This window comes from Etheostoma spectabile, chromosome 16 (assembly GCF_008692095.1).
Source record: "Etheostoma spectabile isolate EspeVRDwgs_2016 chromosome 16, UIUC_Espe_1.0, whole genome shotgun sequence".
NCBI classification, from domain to species: domain Eukaryota; kingdom Metazoa; phylum Chordata; class Actinopteri; order Perciformes; family Percidae; genus Etheostoma; species Etheostoma spectabile.
In genome coordinates this window covers 15253587-15275084 of record NC_045748.1, presented here as the reverse complement: position 1 = coordinate 15275084, position 21498 = coordinate 15253587, and the positions used below count along the sequence as shown (strand labels likewise).

The window sequence follows — 21498 nt, the reverse complement described above, 5'->3', positions numbered from 1 at the left end:
TATAGAATGCAATTTTCACCAGAACATTAACAGTTTATGCTCATTTTTGTGAAGAAAACACTGTTCAGAAAAGTGATCTGAAGGACAAATACATTAAAAGCCAATTTCACTAACATTTTGGGAATAAAAGCACTATATCTAACCCCAGTTTGACAAATGTAAGACTTATAAAAAAAAAAAAGATCCATCAGGGTTTAACAGCATTTATCCTCCAGTGCTGCCCGTCCTGTTGGAAAGCTGTAATGTCTTTATAGGTAGAGACTGGCAGCAAATACAATGTCTCTCTTTATCTTTGTTATTCCTGCAAAGACACAGAAATTAGGATTAAATTAAGCATACATCATTTATAACTTGTTTCACCTATCAAGGCAAGAATTAATCTGCCAGTTTTCTTCTTGAGTAATTACTTGCACTTTAAAAAAGGTCAAAATTACAAAAAAAGGTTCCTCACAACATCGCAGTTGTGCAAGAGCCACAAGGTGCTGTCTTTAAATGTTGTGGTTCAACAACTTCAGCTAAGTATTATAAAAGACTAAGAAAACCAACACCGCTCTATCCAAAAAAAAGCAGCTTCAACAAATGTGTCGATTAATGGTTTTAGCTGTAATAACACTGATGTTTCTTACCTTCAGCAAACTTGTTCTCCAGTTCAGTGTTGCCTATGGCCTTGGCTGCAGAACACATTTGTCTCAGGACTTCTTCCAGGCGACGCATGCAGCGAATGATGCTCCCTATACCAGACAGACACAAATACAGTGTTTAGTGAATGAGTGTGTGTGTGTGAGAATCTATTGTTTTATCCATACTCAAAACTGAGTAGCAGAATAAGAGCATCTTGGAGGAATGTAGTGTGACTCCTTACAGGCCCGTTATTTTATCATTACCTAATAATGTCTGTATGTAATTCCTAGTAACTGATTGGTGCCTAGGGAGTCCTTCAGTCAGTCCAATGTGTCAACAGGCAAACATACAACTTATAAATCAATGAATGAATATATACTAAGAAATTCCAAATTTCCTTTGACAAAAATACCCAGAAACCTGACATTACAGACTTGTAAAATAATGTGTTCATTTACAAGGATCATCAATTCTCTGTCTCCCTCCTTCGCTGACACCCTCAAGCACATAATACTCCCTCCAGTTTCTCAACTCAACATTACTTTCTTCATTATGATGACATGTTATGTTTTATAGCTGAGGTCATTGTTGGGAGTCCGACAGAAACTATGAGGAGATGGACTTGGAACTGGGTTCAAATCAAGCCACGCATAACAGATCAATCAGTGAGCCTCTGACAGCCAACTGCATATGTGACAGTGAAGAAATCAAAAGGTAAAAAAGGTATTCAGATCCTTCACTTCAGTAAAAGTACAGAAGTATTTTCAAGAACTATATACTTAAAAGTAAAAGAACTCCTAATGCAGAAAAACGGCTCTGTGACTGATATAAGATTTTTACTGATGCATTGATGTGTAAGTATTACTTTGCTGGTTTAGCTGGTTGAGGTGGAGCTAGTTTTAACTTCATTAGTATTTCAGTTCAGTGGCTCCAAACCACGGTGGGGCCCTTCCAACAATCGCAAGACAAATCATAGAGACTTATTTCCTTTCTTCCATGCATTTACACATAACGTTAGGGATAAAGTAATCCCATAAGTACACCAATCTAAGTAAATATTAGCTGACATTAATTATATTAGCTTACATGTTTCAGTAAAAAAAAATGTTTTTTTAAACTCATCAATGAGGTATGCTAAAAGTTGAAAGGTATTTATTCAATTCATTCTTCTTATCCTTCTTTGGAGATCAGAAACTAGAGTTTTGCCAGTTACTAACCTACCTAACCATGGATGGACTTTCTTGCACCAAATGCATTAAAGCAATGCATTATGGGGGAACTGCCTTTGTTTAAACTGCAAACCACTCAGACGTCTTAAACGTTACAAAGTAATCCTAACTAGACACTGCTTCCCTGGCATTGATCAAAACCCCCCAAAATGTTGGTTTAATCTTTAAAAACATGCAATATATGAGTTTCTAATCTAAATCCGAAAAATGACTCTAGCTGTCAAGGTAATTGGGTGAAGTATAAAGTACAACACAAGTACTTTAACACCTGTATTTTAAAGTTCCTGCCAAGTCTGTTGGATATTAATATGAAGACACACCTTCAAAGACGTCAGTCATCTTGCAGATTTGAGCAAACGTGGCACCGTTAGCCCAAGCGTACACCACATCCATCAGGTGAGGCTTGAACTGGTTTAGATAAGTCTCTTCGTCCACCTCCAGCTTGGCGTCGGCAGAAACCTTAGCTATGCGCTTTGCACATTCCTGAACAAAAACAGCAGCATTCACGTTTCCACCAAATTCACAGTCTTAGCGATTAGAAACAAATGGTTTAATTCAGATTGTTTTATGTATTCTCACCTGCATTTGTCTCAAAGGAGCTGCTAGTTGTTCAGTCAGTTTTGGCATCTCACTGGCCTGGAGGGCACAATGGCATTATTAATATTGTGATAGCAACCTTCCAACATTTGTTTTGTAGTCTTTATTTCAAACTACAGGCAAATATGTTGCCATTTAAACAGACTATAGATGGAAGAAACTGATCTACTCTCCCATTGCCTAGTACTATTATACTAGTATACTGTATATATTTTTACATTAAATAACATTTTTAATAACATTTAATAACATTAAAATGAGAAGGAAAATGAGGATTAAAACATTCGATTCTGCTTGTTGTTGGAGACAAAGCAATTCACTTTAATGTGCACATTGACTAAATAAACAGTCTACATTTATCCATCTAAAGTGGAGAACAAACATGACAGCTGCTTGTTGTCATTCACTCGGACAGAACCCTCTTTAGACAGAAATTGGTTCTGTTGCTCTGAGGACTAGGCTGATGTGGAGCCAAAGAAAAGGTTTGCTAAACCGCCTGACACTGGGTTGCCTCATTGAGAGAATGGGCTTCATTAGGAAAGACAAACACACATCAACCTCAGGTTTCTGTTTTGGTTGCCGTGCAGGGGAAGGAGCCAAGAATGCAACTGAAGCTTGAATGTGTGGGATCGGGAATCCGCTGTTTATCTCGGGCTGAATATCTGTCTGTATGGACAATTAGAGGATTGATACTGTTTTGTGTGTGTTTGTTCGTACATTCTCCTGGAAGACAAAGCAGGACAGCAGGGCGGTGGCTTGTTCGACCGTCAGATCGTTGAAGAGACCGTTGAACACCATCTCCGTCAGCAGGAGCTCATCAGCACTGGAACAGTTATCAGATGATATTTTATTACTTTATCAAAATGAGCTGATACTTGCTCAAAAAACAAACTGAGACTTTGGGGTAAGAAACATTAAGTTTAAGCCACAAACCTCTGCTCCCTAAAATCAAATTGACTTTCCTAAATCTCCATTTTTATCAAATCCTCGTGTTCTGTTAATTTGCTTATCCAAGTAGCAGTTTCACATTCAGACAGCAGCTGTATGTGGATTAGGACTGCACAATATGAGGGAAATATGCTATAACATTGTCAAATATTGCAATAACGATATTACTTGCGATAAATAAAACAGATATTAAAGTGTACTCAGTTCTGATGCTTTCAGTATTCTGCTGTAATACAACAGATTAGTTGTAAGGAAATTTCTATGAATGATAATATAAAGTGCAGTTTTTAATCGATATGCATCTTTCACGATATGCCGCACGATATATCGCAGGGCTTTCGCAATGTGTTTTGTGCAGCCCTAATTGATTGACGTTATTTTTTTTCTCCAAAGCCTATGCCATCAAACACAGCTGCAGAATTTGGCTATTAGCTAAAACAATTGCTCAGTCAACTGGATTAAAAAAGGCTTAGCCATTATGTCAGAAAATAGCAAACTAAAACAATTGCAAATTGTGTGCTGGGTGTGCGCTCCGTCCTTCCCTACCTGCTAATTTCACAGGCCACCCGTCCTTTCATCTCGATAACATCAGACGGACTGGCGAAGCCGAGGCGTCGCAGAACTCTCTTCCTGCATTTCAGCTTGTCCATCTGCAGGACGGTCCGAGCTTTCTTCAGCTCTCGTTTGGCCGTCCGTACGTCTGCTGCGATCTGAAAAACACACACGCACGCACGCACACACCTTTACTTAATGTAAAGTTAGAGAAAATTCCCTGGGGTTTCCAGAAAACACTTTAGATTTATTAAAAGTACTGTGATACTACCAGCTGTTTTGTGCATGAGATTTGTGACATTTCAAAACACTAGACCTATCAAAGTGAAGGAGTGGAAACATTTTAGTTATCTGCACACAGATGTTCCTCTACCTGCTTATCTGTCCTCAGTAATGTCCATTATCCGCTTTAACCTTTACCCCTCAAGATTACAACACACCTCAGAGCCAAAGAAGCCAACACATTTCACCACCATGGTTTATTATTACTCAAAGAATTCGGAGGAATTATAGCCTAGATTCTATTAACTGGTGGCTGTAAGTGAGATAGTGAAAAAAAATGTATCATACAAGGTGGAAGGTTTAGACTTTCTGGTGCGTGTGCTCCCTGTAGTGAATGCTGAAAAAGCATCAAACACCACAAAAAAACAAGCATAAAAAAAAAATACTGTTCTATGTTTAGTCATGTCAAAATCTAATTAGTACTGTGAAGGCCAAAGCAGAGGTCAGCCGCACAAATGAGATTAATGATCAGCTGCAGAGACTCTGCCAATCCAACATAAAGTAATCCAGTTTGAACTGCACTGTATACCCCATCATTTAACAACACACACAAGGCCACAGAGGGATGTAAATGTTTGTGCAGATTGTCAAACATGGTCTGGTTTGCTCCCCCCCACCCCACCCCACCCCACCGTTAAAGCCAATCTGGGGGTTTTGCATCTGTGCACTGTGCCTTTTTAATTTCACCAACATAAACCAGTCTGACTTGATCACTCTGTTAAGATGAGCACACAGATGAAATAATGTACGTGTTGTTGTGCTAAATTATGGAACAGGACATCATAATATGTACATATGTTGATTAGGTTTAGAATTTTATTTTGAAAAAAAAAAAAGGTACAAGTTTACACCTCTGGCATTATAATCCCTATCTTTCCTAAAATACCTAAGGTGTTGCCACTCTATTATTATAGGGCTATGTGTTCTAAAGTTGAATTAATATGGTTTCCTGTAAAAGGGAATGTTCTGTGTTCTAACAAAGTGTAGCAACTGTTTTATTTTACTAATTGTATGTGTTGCATTTCCACTATCTTTACTTATTTTTGCTTTGGACTTTTCCCCAAAGATATGCATTTTTTTTGCTCTGTTAACTTTTGGAGTTTTTTTGCAATGCTACCAGCATGACTCAATGGATAGCAATGTAGGGTCCACAACTTTGGGTCCAGACCAAATTATCTGCACACTTCTTAATGAATAACCCCAAAATCTTGTACAGACAAAAACCTGCAAAGCTAAGGACATTCCCAACCTGCCCATTGGACTTAGTGCTTAGTGCTAACTATCAAATGTTAGAATGCTAACACAAATTTAAGATGGTGAACATGGTTAACCTTTCACCTGCATCAGCGTGTTAGCATTGTTATTGTGAGCGCGTTGCAATGCTAGCAATAGCATCTAGCTAAAAGTACAGCTATGCCAAAATATAACTTTAAAGCCACAAGCATAGCTGTAAACTTATACTCTTATTGCTGTATACAGTATGTGACATCCAGCTACTTTTAACAAGTTAAACCTGAATGCATTTGTATTTTTATGTTTAAGAGCTAATGTTTGACTTCATTTTTATGAATAAATCTGGTAAGTAGAAGAGAATTGTGTTGAGACATGTGCATAGCAGGTCTGCTGTTAAGCTTGCACTGGTAGAGTGCAGTGTTGAGTCCAGAATGGCTAGCTTATAGCATTTAGTTACTTTGCTCATGATGTATACAGGCGCAGAGAACATTTATGCAAGAGACCCGGTACACTTTTTATTTATCTTTAGTTGCATGAAGGAGTGTGTTTTTGAAAGAATATTTTTTCCCTTGCTTACGTGATCTGTCAAATTGGTTTTCTGTTATCTGACCTATAACTCAGGGTGAGGTCTTCTAGGACAATGTCCTTGCTTCCTTACTGTGTTTGTCTGTATAAGTATATATGGCCAGAGCCGACGTGTCTGGCAGGAAAAAACAATGGAAGGTCAAAAATTGTGATCTAAAAAAGGTAGCCAATGAAGATAAAGATTAAAATAGTTTTCAATAGTTCAATAGCAAAAAAAAAAACCAAAAAAACTGTAATCAGTCGTTATATGGTTTCAGTAAGGTTTGACATTTAGCAGGGTTTCCTATGGCTTTAAATTCCCCAAGCTGAAAGACAAAACAGTTTCTCACCAGAGCTTTCTTCTCACAAAGAGAATACACAGATTCCAAGTTGGGGTCACTGTGCATGGGGTGGGAGTACATGCGGTGCTCAAAGGCTTCCACTTTTTGAATAACTTTCTTCAGTGCAGGGTCTTTGATGCCCATGTCATCTATGGGGTCGAGCAGTGGAACGCCATCTGGGAAACGTTTCTGCACCTCCTGCAGACAAAATGTTTGGAGGCAAGGAAAAGAAAGAGCAACAATTTACATAATCATTGCAGTTGAGTTCTACCAGTTGCATTATCTTTGTTTCAACATGGCTGTATTTTGTACTTGTATAGACTTGAGCATGAGCTGTCGGTTGTCAAAGGGCCTCAGGTCTTTGGGGATGTAAAGGCGAACAGAGCTGATGGAAGTCAGGAGATGGAGCATCACTGGGACCACCTGGACAAAAACAAAAAAGGTTAGAGTTATACTCGCCCTAACTACAGACACATGTAGTTATATTAGTGAATGTAATGTGCAAGTGTGTGTTTTGTGTGCTTGTTGCACCTACTTGCATTTCTCCAGTCTCCCCTGGAGCAGCAGGTTTAGCAGCCTCAGTTGCAGCATCTTTTACACTGTCCTTACTACAGTGGACCAAAACTTCCACCACATAGAGCGGCTCAGAGTCTGTGCTGGTCTAAATGGGAAAATGCACATTAGTCACAGCCACATGTCAATTGACTCACATACATGTGACACCATGACACCAATTTACCTTCACGTTGGCCTTCTTGCAAAAGTTTACAACAACTCCCCAGCCAAAGTCAGCATCTTCATTTTTTACCTGCATGATAAAAAATAAATACATTCAATAACATGTTGAAATTAATCATTTTTGTGGCGTCATCAAACTGAGTGTGTGAAGCTCTACCTTGACAAGTCGCCCAGGCTGCAAGAAGGGCAAGCAGTATTTGGGTTTGTGGGTGAACTCTTGTATCTCTTTTCCCAGTTTGGCCAGCTGCTGTCTGATTTTAAAGTAAGTGACCACACTCTCTTCATTGGGAATCTCAATGCTGTGGTACTGCTCCTCATAATTTTTAATTTCTGCAGAGAAACAAAAAAATCAGCAATATGATGAAGATGATAAAGTTCAAAGTAGAAGTAGGCCACTACAGTAGAGGAAATTATACTTAAGAATATATCAGTACAGTTCAGAATATACATTTCTTGATGGCTTTCTGCACATTGACCTCTTGACATGGAAAATAATTAATACCAGACACTTATTAATGAACAATGTCATAGTTATGGTATCATTGTCAACATTAAGTCACACACAACAGTGTTTGTTTTAGTCTTTAGCACACCTCAAACAGAATTGTTTGCCATTTCTATATAATAAGACGAAAAAGGATATACAGCCTCTGTGAAGCTGTCAAGTAAGATTAACCTTTGACACCTTTTTCCTCTGCACAAATAAGAGAACTCTGAAGAATGTGCTAATCAAGTATACAGATATCACTGTATTAGTAGAATCTGGAGTTTCTCTACAGGTTATTTACTCATCCAGCCAAGAGTGTGCTGTAGTGAATATGAAAAAATGCTTACTCTCCACAACACCAGGCAAAGCCCTGTAGTGTTGGAACTGGTAGAAAGACTTCTCCAGCATGTACTCTGGGTTGATCTCCTCCACACGCAGCAGGTTGAGCACCATGTTGTAGGTCAGATGGAAGGCACTGTTCAAAGGGTCGGCTGAGCCCTGCACAATAAAAAAAAACACAGCATAAAAATAAACATCATTATAATAATAATAATAATAATAATAATAATAATAATATACCGCTGTGGTTAACTATGCGTTTTGATAATGTTGTTAGCATTTAACAAAAAATGCCAAGAAGGTATGAGGTCTAAATAAATGAAAACTAAGGTAGCACTGTTGCTTGCTCTAGAGGAAACTACTAGAACTGTTGGGTCCTTGTAAATTTTGGAGTGTGGTCTAGACCTACTCTATCTGTAAAGTGTCTTGAGATAACGCTTGTTTTGAATTGATACTATAAATAAAATTGAATTGAAATTGAACTGAATTAAAGTCACTTTCTTCAAATTAAACAGATGTTGCAATCACAACCTCTAGAAACCCAGATATGAACAAGAGGTTCTCCAAGACAACTTAGGGTTAAGCACTGTGACAGAGTCAACAAAGAGTTTTACATTAACACAACCTCTTTCAAAAGGCTGTGCAGCTACATATTTATTGCAGCTATAAATGTGTCGAACCAAAGACAAGACGAAGAGACTCTGGCTTCCTTGTGACTGTGTGTATTAGACTTTTTGGCGCAGCACCACATGGCCTGATGATCCATAAAGAGAACAACTTAAGAGTCACTTCTTGCAATTTCCATTCAACTATTCACACAAAGAAAGGCAGTCGGGTAATATGTTTCATTGAAGGGATAGTTGGACTATTCTTGTAAAAGAAGAATGTGTAGACATGTGAAGAGGCTTGCAAAGATGTGATTGATAACTAGCAATTCAAAATAACCTCAACTTGTACTGTATGTGAAAATGAAAGCAGCATAGGTAGCAGCTATATTTACTGCACCTTCAGTAGCTGTTTGCCCACAGCTGGACTCATCTTCTCGTCCACCATGAAAATAACAATTCCCCTGTCGTCCATTCCTCTCCTACCGGCTCGCCCGGACATCTGGATGTATTCACCTGATGTAATCTAGACCACATGACAACACACAAGACATTAAGAAAAGCGACATTAGTTAATGAATGCTTCTTTGTACCTGTAATATTATGTCTATTTGTGTTTGTGTAGTACCTAGCCAAGTATCTGCAATAGTAACATAAAAAACTAGGCGATCGGGAGGAAGAGACTGAACCAGTTTTCCATAAACCTCTGGGGACTATCTGTGCATCACAAATGGTTCGGATTAAACTCCACATATCTACTGGTCTTTGAGCAATACAAATAAAAAAAGACTGATAAAATTATGTTTGTCGAAATGATCTGATGTAATGGGATCAGCTCTTGATTTGCGTTTCAGGAATGAGACTCATGTGCAATCGAATGTGTGAGTGCCTGCGTGGAGCTTTGGCAACATCAGAGGCACCAGATGTTCCTGATGAACCTGTTGGAGAGCAGTTTCCTTCTCTCTCTCTCACATTCTCTTCAAGCTTTTGTGTATGCGAGCTGGAAAGTCATGTGTATGAAGGGGGCACACACACACACACACACACACACACACACACACACACACACACACACACACACACACCCACACCACACACACACACACACACACACACACACACACACACACACACACACACACCACACACACACACACACACACACACACACAACCCACACACACACACACCACACACCACACACACACACACACACACACACACACACACACACACACACACACACACACACACACACACACACACACACACTTTATGTGGCAGTGCAAGCTGCAGGACTTGAAGACCTTATAAAGGCCTCAGAGCAACACACTGTGTGACAACTCAACACAGGCCAGAGCAGTTGTTGTAAAGAGATAGCACAGTTTATGAAGTCTTACTATTCTTGTGGCTACTCATTGAAGACCACAGTAAGAAGGAGATTAGCTTTACAGCTCCCCTCACTAGGCAGAGAAACCTTTCCAAGGATGGATGCCTAGTTTACATAAACTACACTTTTTGGGCTCTTCTTCCCACTTATGTGTGCCAAAACCACATCTATGGAAATTACAGCTCCACAACATAACTAAATTGTTAGGATAAAATCCCCAAAAACTTTGTTTGAGAATTTCCTCTTGACAAGATATCTTTATTGACTTATGTGACATTAACTGTGTGTGTTGAGTGTGCTCTTACAAAGCGGTGATTCTTGCCATCAAATTTACGTGCGCTAGTGAAGAGCACAGTGCGAGCCGGCATGTTGATGCCCATGGCAAATGTCTCTGTAGCAAACAGGGCCTGAAATGAAAAAAACAGCATTATGATGACTTCATCAATCCATCTTAAAAGGTGTTCTGGGGAGTTTTCTTGTAAACAAACACATTTATGTTTGCCTTCAGTGTTTCTTACCAGAAGACTTTGTGTATCTAATAACATGTTCAATGTGTTTTGTTCTTCATAAAACATCTGCAAAGGTGATTTCTAAAGTCCAACTTCAGACCCTTACGCCTAGCTACAAGCTTCTGAGGCCATATAACTAATTAAGGCTTTTAATCAAAACTCTACATGCTCCTTCTCCACTATGTGTGTGTGCTTAAAGATTCTAATTTTAAATCATTTTATAAGTTACATTGTTTATATCCATGTTTGCTTGCTAGCAGTCTTCTTCCCTGCCTGTTGTTGGCACATTGCTGCGTTTGTTGGCGTGTTACTGCCCTTGATTGTTGATCAGTGGAATACAAGTAAAAAAAACAAAAAACATTGCTGCACAGCACTAGCAGTGGTAAAAACATTGACATTTATTTTTCGAGTTTTGTATCAATTCTTAACATTACAGCTTACTTTTTTTTTTTTATTAGCCATGTACACAATGTTTAAATTCAAGCATAATGAAAACTACCCTTGTGATAAAGTAAGGTAAACATTCCTTGGTCATCCTTACAAATCAAGTAATTCTGCTGAGGGACGAATCATATTTGTTTAAATGTGTTTTGATGAGCTTCTTGATGCAGAGACAGGCGTACCTTAATCAGACCTTCAGAGAAAAGTATCTCTATGGTCTCTTTCAGGATGGGCAGCAGGCCTCCATGATGGATTCCTATCCCCCTCTTCAACAACGGCAGCACATGCTCCACCTTAAGAATGCAAAGATTGTTGATAGGGCGATTAGCGCTGTGTTTGTTTATCAAAGGTTTAGTGACAAATTCACCCGTTGGCTCATAGGAGCACACCCATCTAAAGCAATGAAACAGAGAATGAAAAAGCATATAACCCTCATAGTGGAATAGTGTGATGTTTGGTTGGCCTTCCTGTGCTCTTGCCGTAGCGGTCTACCCACTAACTATTACCTCAACACAGCTGTTTTTTATAATGTGACTCAGCTCAGCACAGTAGAATAAAAGGAGCACAGTGTTTAAGCCCATGTTGACAATATATGTGACAATATATTTACATTAAGGCAGTTTAACTGTCTTTTCTTTGCAAAAAACGATTCTTAAGGTCAAGCTGAGGGCTTTTTTTGCTGGGCTTTTACAAGGTGGCAGAGCTGGGTTCAAAAACAGGAGTAAGAGCAACGTGGATGGTTAATAAAAAAAATTCAGTTCAGAGTTCAGTACTCCTCACCTGAGGGAGTTTCTTGTCTTCGTCAGAAAGACAGTCCACTGCGTTGTTGAAAACTTCCTCCACCAGACGTTTCTCATCATCTGGAACAAACAAACAATGTATATCTTAAAGTCTTGATATATCTCTTCAGAAAGCTTTCTAAATATTAACACACAGCCATGTCTTACATACTGAACCTGCTGTGTGTCACAAATACTACTAAAACACACACACACACAGAGTGAAAAGTTTTTCAAATATAATTCCTATTGGTGTGTGTGGTTAATGTGGAATAACGGGGAGAGATGTTTTAAGAGAATTGCTTGCAGGGAATGTTTAACCACCCTGGGATTAAGCAAACAAATGCTTCTGCGTTTACTCTAGATTTCATCAGATTTTGCAGCCATATGTTTCATCAAAACAGTTTCTCTAATTAACGTTTTGTAGAATTTCTTATTCAGTTTTTCCAAAACATTTACAAATATTTATATTGTTCAAATGAAGGCTGAGGTTTTATTACAAAAACAATCAATGTCTGGAAAGTGAGTGAATGCTGCCACATGTTAAACCAACATTTTATTATTATAATCGGTTGTGTATGAATGTACCATCAGTGTCTTATTATTAAGCTAATCACATGATGTTGTTTACTGTGGCTGGTTGGCTATCTCCGTGGATATGCATCCATGTGGAAAGTAAGTCACAGGTCTTTCTTTATTTATTAAACCATTCTTGGAACCCTTTGTCTTATGAGCCTGTGTTAGTCAGAAACTTCCACAAAGTATGATGGCCTAGTATTTATTTTTAAAGTCAAATGACTTCAGTGTCAACAGGACTTATTTTAGTGGTTTACAAACAAAGAAATACCACAGACAAAAACCCACTGGGGCAAACGTCAAAAGCGAGTTAAGCCCAAGCTAAATCCATGGCTCCAGTATAACAGCCTGATATAAAAACATTCAGTCAAAACATTTACATTATATTACACAGAGGGAGCAGGGTTTTCATATAGACGTTTTAAGGGCTACGAGTCTGATAAAGCTCCACTTGTGGCCCCTAGAGGCTGCAAAACACACTAACACACACTCTAGTGCCATTCAATCAGCAAGCCAGAAGTTTCAAGTTTGCCCTGAGGATTGGACCAAAGGGAACATCAGAAAAAATTCAAAAAGTAGAGTGTCCAACCTCCGAGGAGCGTGATTGTACTCAGAAAATTTCATGGCAATCAGCCACTGATGTTTCTTCTGTACAACTAGAAAAATTGTCCTGGTGATAGTGGTTAAAGAAAGAACAAAAAGGTTCTCAAAAACATAAAGATACTTCTATTCATAGCAAATGTCATGGCAATCTAGTGAGAAGTTTTACAAATGAAGATCAGTTTACTGGGTTGGGCCGATTTCCGGTTTTACTGATCACATTTACCAGACTAAACTAATTTGATTGTATGCAAACCAGTTGAACCGGCATTTGTCATTATGACCAATGACCAATGCAATTGGTGCAGCCCGGCTACAAGTGCTCTTCACTAGAGAGAAGTGGTCCCTATGAGTTTGTAAATAACATGAAGAAAGTTACTGCAAATGGTTAAGTAATGATTTCGGCAGCCATTATTTCATTTAAATCACATTTTGTCATGAAAGCTCATTTGTCTTTAAACTACTAAACATGTTGATAGAATTCAAATTGTGCTCTGGATTTCCAGGTTAACACTATAGGGCAGTTGCAAAGAAAACTAAAACTGCGCCGCATATATGGAAACATTTCAGAGGTCAAGCATAATAATAACATTCAAGCCAACGAAATAGGTGAGCTGAAAAAGACGTGAACACCATAGACTGTAATAAAAATTTAAAATAAACAAACACTGCAGAGGTGCATTGCTGCCACCAAGTGGACAGTACTCACTGCACTCATTATGGGATCTGAACGGTCTCACTTGAGTGGCTGAGTCTAGCGCGACACCTAGCGATAAGATTAATACCTGTCCGGCTAGGTGTCCTGCTTAATATCAAACCGGTTTGAAAATGTTTAAAAACGGCCAAAGCCTGGTTGTATAATATAATGACTTCTGTTACACATTTGTAGTCCTCAAGCTAAACACCTTGCATTGTAAATTGGCGATGTCAATACACAAGTCAGGAAGGCCTTATGGAAGAAGAATCAATGTCTGCTTCATCAATTTTCACTATTCTTTTTTTTAAATCTGTCTTTTGCAAGTCATCCAACTTTATAAACGTGTAATATTGCTGGAGTTCTCCTTTAAGTTAACACATTACCCTCTGTGCAGCATGAACACCAAAATCCTCAAAACCAAATTCACTATGTGATGAGTAATTGCTGAAATATTTGAGTCTGGACCCAACTGGTAGTTTTTCATTTTTCATCAACCTAAGGCTCTGTCCATACATGGCAAACACAACTGTAAGGATGCTGTACAAAACTACCACTGCTGCTGCAGAACAGCATCCCAACAATACAATCTGGTTCTATGGCCCCCTGTCTGTGTATGGTCCGACCAAAACTTGTCCCCTAACTCCAACACAGATCTTCCATTCCACAAACACTGCCACATGTGTCACAGCACAGAGTTGGAAGGAAAAGAGAGCGGGGACTGTGTTTAGTCTTCATAAAAACAGACCGAGAAGAATATATAGAAGGAATGAAAACCAAAAACAAAGTAGAGAGGGAATGGGGGGTGTGTAGGTGGTTGTCAATGAGAGAAACCAGGACAGCCACGTGGCTCTCTTTCCTCATTATACCCCACCTACTCACACAAACAGAGGTTGGCTACTCCGTAACACCAACAACCTGCCTACAAATGTGTTGTTTGAACAATCTGGCTTTTCCTCTGTTTGCTAGAGAGAATGGGTCCTTATGAGTTTCTAAATGACAAAGAAATAAACTGTAAATGGTTAAGTAATAATTTCAGCCATTAAAAAAAAGAAAGAAGAGAACATTTTGTCACGAAAGCTCATTTGTCTTTAAACTACTAATCATGTTGATAGAAAAATTAACACCTTTAGAAATCAAATTTTAACAATTTTCCCCAATCAAGTGAATATATTATTAATAAATAAAAGGATTTCAGTGTTGGAAGAGCTCAGCATTAAACAAACCTCATAATTTTGAAACCAAGCTGAGGGAGGAAAATGTTTCCCAAGTAAGACTTCATAAGCATGTTTTATTTCACTGAAAAAGGCTGAAGCTGGTGGATATGAGCCAAGCTCAACCTACTGCTGGATTGTCTCCCATCGTACAGAGATTTGTCCTCATGAAGCAACTTCACTTTTCACTGGACTAAACAACAGCACCAGCTGTGCAGCCACAATAAGCCACATTCATGACACTCACGCAGTGGGGAGGATTCACTCAGCTTCCACTTGCCAACAATTTAGCATTTTGGTGAGCGGTTTTGCTTGCCCAATTCCAACTCGCTCCCTAATGCTCACAGCAATTTGTCCTAAAATGTATTTGCTCTGGCATTTTAGGGTGCAAAGACAATATGCTCACCAACTCTGAATCTAACCATGAATATAATCCTTGTTAAATGTGCCGATAGTGTTACTTTATATCTGTCAATGATTAAACAATGTGGTTTAATTTAGCTTATAAGAGGTACATAATGTCAAGCTGACATTTGATGACTTACTACTGGCAAATAAACAGCTAGGATTATTATATCCTTAAGCCCAGGGTGCCAAATGTCTTTTTGTCTCTTAAAAAAAGTATAAAACAATTATTGGATTAAGAAAATAGTTGCTGATTTAACACTTGCTGATCCAGTAAATAATTGATCAACTTATTGTTGCAACTCTAGAAAATATAATTAGAATATGAAACGTAAGTCCATGAAGTTAGTGGACTATGAATCAAGATTGTCAACACAACTCAAAACTCATGTGCATTGTCCCAACTGGAAAATATTTAAATATCAGAGCCTTGTAAACACAAAAATTGTTGATCTACATCATGCTTAATCAGCTTGACGTGCAATATGCCCTCACACAGTTTAGCAAAAAGAAAATGGTTATGATTTCATGCCAAAAACACGTAACCTACCATTAATCTGTTCTTCAAGGGTTTGACATAAACCTTGAACTGTCACAAAACCACTAGGACTATTGTATATACTTAAAACTAAAAAAGTACTTGCAGAAGTATTACATATTGCTAAGTCATTCTTGACTTGCTAAATAACCACTCATATTGTAAATCTCTATAGTGACAGGCCAAGTGTAGGTTTAGAGTGACAGGTTGGGGCCAAAGCCAAAATTGCAGGAACAGCAGGAGACTTTGTTGTTTATCACCAAATCAAAAACCGAACATGACCGTGGTGTAATCCGCATCATGTCCTGTCTCCTGCACGCTCTAGGGGATACAAAGGGGTGTACAGTCTTTAAATTAAGTTTAACGGTATACAACGTAATTTCATATATGTTTATTCTGTGATGTGTGGGTATGTAGATCTTTTAAAATGCACGTTTTTGTTGAAATAAATGTACCTATTAAAGTTATGTCTCCCTTTGTATTGGTTAGCCCTCTTGTGAACATGGTGTGCAAAATTAGATATTCAAATATGTTTAAGTACTTTTTTTAGAAGGAATATTCAAACGTAATTTTTGGCCAATTTTGACAGCCCTGCTCAGTATGTTGAATGGCAGCATAAATACACATACCTCTGTTAAAGTCCAGTTTGGCTACCTGTAGAGCGTAGGCCTCACATTCTTTCTTGCTGAAGCTGAAAATGATAACTGGCTGGAAGTTCCTCTCCATGATCATCTTCACAATCTTGAACACGCTGGATGGACCTAAGGAAATCCTACATGTGAGTATAAATGAAAACACCCACACACACACACACCCACACCCACACACCCACACACACCTCTAGTGCCTCCTTTCCGTCCTCTCGGGTCCCACTTGCCCCCTCCACTGCCTCCTGAATCCCCTGCATCTCTCAGCACCTGCATAGCCGTGTTGAAATTATCCTCTCTGAAGTCTCCCTGAAGAAAAGCAAAACAGTCAGACGTTATGTATTATCTATGGGATGCATCAACTGGTCCCGATAGATTCTTCCAGAATTAGGAGACAAATAAGCTAATATGAGAGCCGACACATCCTATCTGTGTCTAGTCTGACATGTATAGGATTAATTAGCCAACTCTCCTTCATAACTCAGTTTGAATCCTTACATTCTCATCAACAACTAGGTGGAGTCCATCGCCCCCTGATGGGAAGATGTAGTGTTGCAGTGGAGTGGGACGGTAGTCTGTGTAGACTACATGGCATGGCTACAGGAGACATGACAGAAACACTTCATTAATTAACACAATAGAAAAAGACAAGTACTATCCTGATCCTTACATATAGACAGATAAGTATCACCTTCTCATATTACATACAGGAGGAGGTAGAGTAACCTTTATGATTACAATATATGCCAGTATAATATTCCACCTGCTTATGTAGGTGACAAATCCACTCAGCAAACTGCCTGGCATTGGGAATGGTGGCTGACAGGAAGACGTAATGTACATTGTCAGGAAGAAGAATGATGGTCTCCTCCCATACCACACCACGCTCTGAAATGTACAGAAAGCAGAAGGATTTGTTACAAGCAGAAACCGGTTTGTGTACTTACCCAAAACCTTTGCGGTTTACTTGTACAAAACTTTCTTAACCAAGCAAACTTTAAATTGCTCGTTCCAACCTGATGAATACTACTTGTTCACGAGAAGTGCGTTAATGAGATTTGAACATTAGCAAATCACTGGGCCTAAAATTTCCATATTTACTACTAAGTTTGTGGGCAAATTTCATCTACAAAAATGTTACCAAAAATTAAAAAGGAAGAATTTCACACTATATTGCTTCTATTCCTAAAACAGTAGACAGCAGACCCTTAGCAGCATTAGAAGTCGTATTGAAAGAGCCGAGAATATAGAATATTTTAACAGTGGTGACAAAGATGTGAACCGCCTAAGGGGGTCTGGGGGCATGTCGAGTTTGCCTCCCTGAATAATACAGCTGCCAACAATGTGTCATCAGAGCAGAGCTGTGCAGTGACAGAAACCAGCTAAAAATATCTTTGTTGTTTCCTAACAACTACTCAACTGTAGAACTTTCTGTGCTGAAATATACCAATAGAAAGTGCCATTATACTAGCAATTCCTTGTCCCTTGGAGAAAGGCATACTATCTGTGCATGACTTGTACAACACTCAGGATCACTCACGAATTTAGTTTGTACCCAAGAAGTGTAGAGACATTATTGATGAATGCAACAAAATATCTTAAATTATCTTATGTGCCTCCTAAGAATAAATCGGCTCATATGACTGGGTCTTGGATGAGGCCCGATCATCAAAACCCACACTGAAGGACAGTTGGTCAATAGTGTGTCTGTGTCGTTTGTATTCTGCACTCACCTGCATCTCTCATGTAATGGATCTCGTCAAAGACGACCCACGCCACTTCCCTCATGATCTCAGAGCCTCTGTACAGCATGCTCCTCAGGATCTAGGAGAAATGAAATTTATCGTGCCAGAACGACCTCTCAATGCTGCGTCTGCTCCCAGCTACACACTGAACCTGCAGCATACTTTCCAAACACCACCTGCCAATAAAGGTATTATTTGACAAATCTAATATTAACCCATTTTTCATATATCTTACCTCTGTTGTCATGACAAGGCAGGATGCAGTGGGGTTTATGGTGACGTCACCAGTCATCAGTCCCACATCCTGGAACTCTTCGTACATCTCTCTGTACTTCTGGTTGGAGAGGGCTTTGATGGGGCTGGTGAAGATCACTCTCTGCTTCTCTCTAAGGGCCAGTGCAATGGCATATCTACAAGAAGACATAACCAATTGATTTTTTAAGTTAAGAAAACGCAACTGAAAGTAAATCTAAAATTGTAAACTAATGTTTCACCTAAAAGATCATTATGATTGCTATCAACCTGGGCCTTTCGCTACCAAGAAAAATGCATTCCTCACTTGCACTTTTAGAGATGTAAGCACCTCTCTATTTGTTTGGGAGCACAGGTTTCTAAAACAGCAGGGGACCAACACAATCCTTAATAGTTAAATACAGATGTTGACCAAAACAAGTACATTTAATAAAGCAACAGTAGTTGTTTAAAACTTGCATGAGATCATAGGTGGAAGAAGTAAAAATATCTATTTGCTCTCCTTACTGTGACAGTCATATTTCTTTGTTTCCTTTTTTGAATAGGGTATTTTGTTGCCTAAAGGTGCTCCTTAACTTAATAGTTATATCACAACACATTTACAACATCATTATATCTCCCCAAACCCCTTGTAACAGTACATGGATACATTCAACTGAACTACTTTTTACTTGTATTGTGAAAACTTTCTCAAAAATGTCAACTTTATAGCACTTCAGAGTCCAGCTAACTCAATTCCATCTTGCATCTTTGAGTAAAAACAGTGATTATACAGGTGCCTTGACATGTGTCAATGTCATTTATCTGCTGTGTATAGAACTGTAGACCTCCAGACAAAGCCTACCTAACAGTACAGTAAGAAATTCATTTTTAAAACCAACTTTTAAAGAAACTCACTCTGCACAGACAGTCTTGCCAGCAGAGGTGTGAGCAGAGACAAGCACCGACTCGTTGTTGTCGATACATAAGATGGCCTCACGCTGGAACGGGTCAAGAACAAAAGGGTACTCCTGCAAGACAAGTCAAATCCAAAGTTAACATAGTAATTGTAGTGGTATTGGTTAACATTCTACACCGAAGAAAACTAAATTAATTAGAAGACCTGGTTTAAAGGCACATTATACCTTGGCTGCTTTCCCCACTCGTGGTTTCAGGGGGTTATAATCATCACTCGCAGGAAGAGCCACCTATGAAGGAAATACAAATTCTTCAACAATCAGGGTTTGGACATTTAACAACAAATTACCAAAAGAAACCCGATACATTTTTGTAATAAAAATTGTGTGAATCATATGCTATGGTTTTTGCAATAGGCAGATCTAAAGCCAATTTTGTGTGATATCACACACAGTGCTTTCCACCACAATCGCCAAAACAAATAAGGAAATATGAAGAATGATGTTCATCCCTCAAGTAGAGCTCCAGAAGTTAATAATACATTTTTTTTGATGGTGCCTTTCAGAACAGGCAAGGTTGCCTTACATTAGATAATACCATTCTCATATAGATACAACAAAAATGTGCACAATCTATGTGAAGGCACATGAAAGCTGTCCTTCACCTTACTGCTTTCTCCTTTTCTTGTCATCCATCTGTCAATTTGCTTCTTACCTCGTGTGAGCATCCTTCCACAGTGTCAACTTGCTCCACCTTCACTTGGGGCATAAATTCTGCAAGACTGAAGTAAACAAAACACCTGTTATCTACAGCAGTTTTAAAACATATTCTGTAGCCAGTATTTTAACCTAAAAAACAACAACAAACAACCGTTGTAATCTTAGTAAGGTCATTTTTAGGGCTGTTCTATTAGATTGTATAAGTTTCAGTGGTTGAGGAAGTACTCACGTCCTTTTTACTCTGTTGTAAATCAAAATCACACATTCAAATTTTACTAAAGTAAAATAATAGCATCTATACATACTTTAGAGTATCAAAATTACTAATAATTTATATTATATAATGTAGTAAAATAGAAGTATAAAGTCGCATAATATGGAAATACTATACTAATATGGGCGGCTGTGGCTCAGTGGTAGAGTGGTTGCCTGCCAATTGGAAGGTTGGTGGTTCGATCCCTGCCCCTGCAGTCATTGTCGAAGTGTCCTTGGGCAAGACACTGAACCCCGAGTTGCCCCCGGTGCTGCGCATCGGAGTGTGAATGTGTGTGAATGTTTATCTGATGAGCAGGTGGCACCTTGTACGGCAGCCCCGGCCACAGTGTATGAATGTGTGTGAATGGTGAATGTTCCCTGTAGATGTAAAAGCGCTTTGAGCAGTTGTTAAGACTGGAAAAGCGCTATATAAATACAGCACATTTACATTTACATTTACATTTAATAAGTAAAGTACCTCAAAATTCTACTTAAGTGACTGTACTCAGTTACTCTCTATCAGTTATAGTTATAACAGCACCAAAGCATCCTGTACAGACACACAGTGTTAAGATGTAGCTAACTCGTCTTACTTTAGGTCATTGGCAGAGACTGTCTCATGTCGAGGTTTCTTCCCAAACACCATCTCCTCTCCACCGTCACTGTCTGCCTCTCTCTTGACTGCGGCAGATGGACCAGCATCTTTGTCGGTGCCATTTTTACATAGAACTTTCCTGGAAAAAAAACCCATAGAGGACACAGAACTGTTGTTAGCTGAGCCTGTAACGTTACACACATGAATATAATGTAACGTTACACATGAACCGTATAACTAGCCACATAGACAGGAGGGAGTAGCTAGCTAACAAGAGACTCTTGTAACTTTGGTCTGACAAACAATAACAAGACAAAAACAACTTCAGTTAACGTTTATTAGCACAGCCAGGTGTTTTTGGTGTTCCATTAACGAGCTAACAACGCTAGCAGACATGATGTGAAGTTTAACCTGAATAACCTAGCTAACATCCAGATTCTAAAGCCCAAATAACTATACAAACAAAAAAGCATTACCCTATTTCTGGTGTCAGGGAAGCAGGTATATTTTTGCTTGTGGTAGTTTGTTGTTCATCGTCAAACACGCTGAACAAACCGTCTCCAAAAGCGTCTGCCATGATTATTAGGGGCACACTTCCCACAATACAACACGAGGTTGTTGCTCCCCGGTATAACTTCCGGTACGGCAGCTGGGTTGTCCAAAATTTACCAAACCCAATATGAATACGGAGAGACATACACAGTAG

The 21498-nt window shown here is 38.9% G+C and overlaps 1 protein-coding gene across 1 annotated transcript; it reads right to left on the bottom strand.

Annotated features, from left to right (window-relative positions):
• Positions 1-16: 16 nt before the first annotated feature.
• Positions 17-21451, bottom strand: mtrex (Mtr4 exosome RNA helicase). Its single transcript, XM_032540416.1, has 27 exons — positions 21269-21451; positions 20791-20931; positions 19938-20004; positions 19451-19513; positions 19224-19336; positions 18310-18484; positions 18063-18153; positions 17093-17217; positions 16828-16926; positions 16521-16638; positions 16312-16443; positions 11657-11736; positions 11059-11169; positions 10232-10333; positions 8937-9062; positions 7940-8090; positions 7263-7435; positions 7107-7175; positions 6903-7028; positions 6680-6790; positions 6377-6565; positions 3942-4105; positions 3165-3270; positions 2430-2486; positions 2171-2333; positions 627-731; positions 17-301 (listed from the first exon to the last, which is right to left on the bottom strand). Exons 1-27 carry the CDS (start codon positions 21367-21369, stop codon positions 249-251), a joined length of 3111 nt encoding a protein of 1036 aa, XP_032396307.1. The 5' UTR covers positions 21370-21451; the 3' UTR covers positions 17-248.
• Positions 21452-21498: the final 47 nt, after the last annotated feature.

Bases quoted from the DNA above. Each gene is read 5' to 3' on its own strand.
- mtrex (XM_032540416.1), bottom strand. From the start codon at position 21,369: ATGGCAGACGCTTTTGGAGACGGTTTGTTCAGCGTGTTTGACGATGAA. The intron at 16,927-17,092 runs GTGGAATATTAT...TGTCTCCTGTAG, and splicing joins TTTGTCACCTACATAAGCAG to CCATGCCATGTAGTCTACAC. The intron at 7,436-7,939 runs GTAAGCATTTTT...GTTTCTCTGCAG, and splicing joins TTTGCCTGGTGTTGTGGAGA to AAATTAAAAATTATGAGGAG.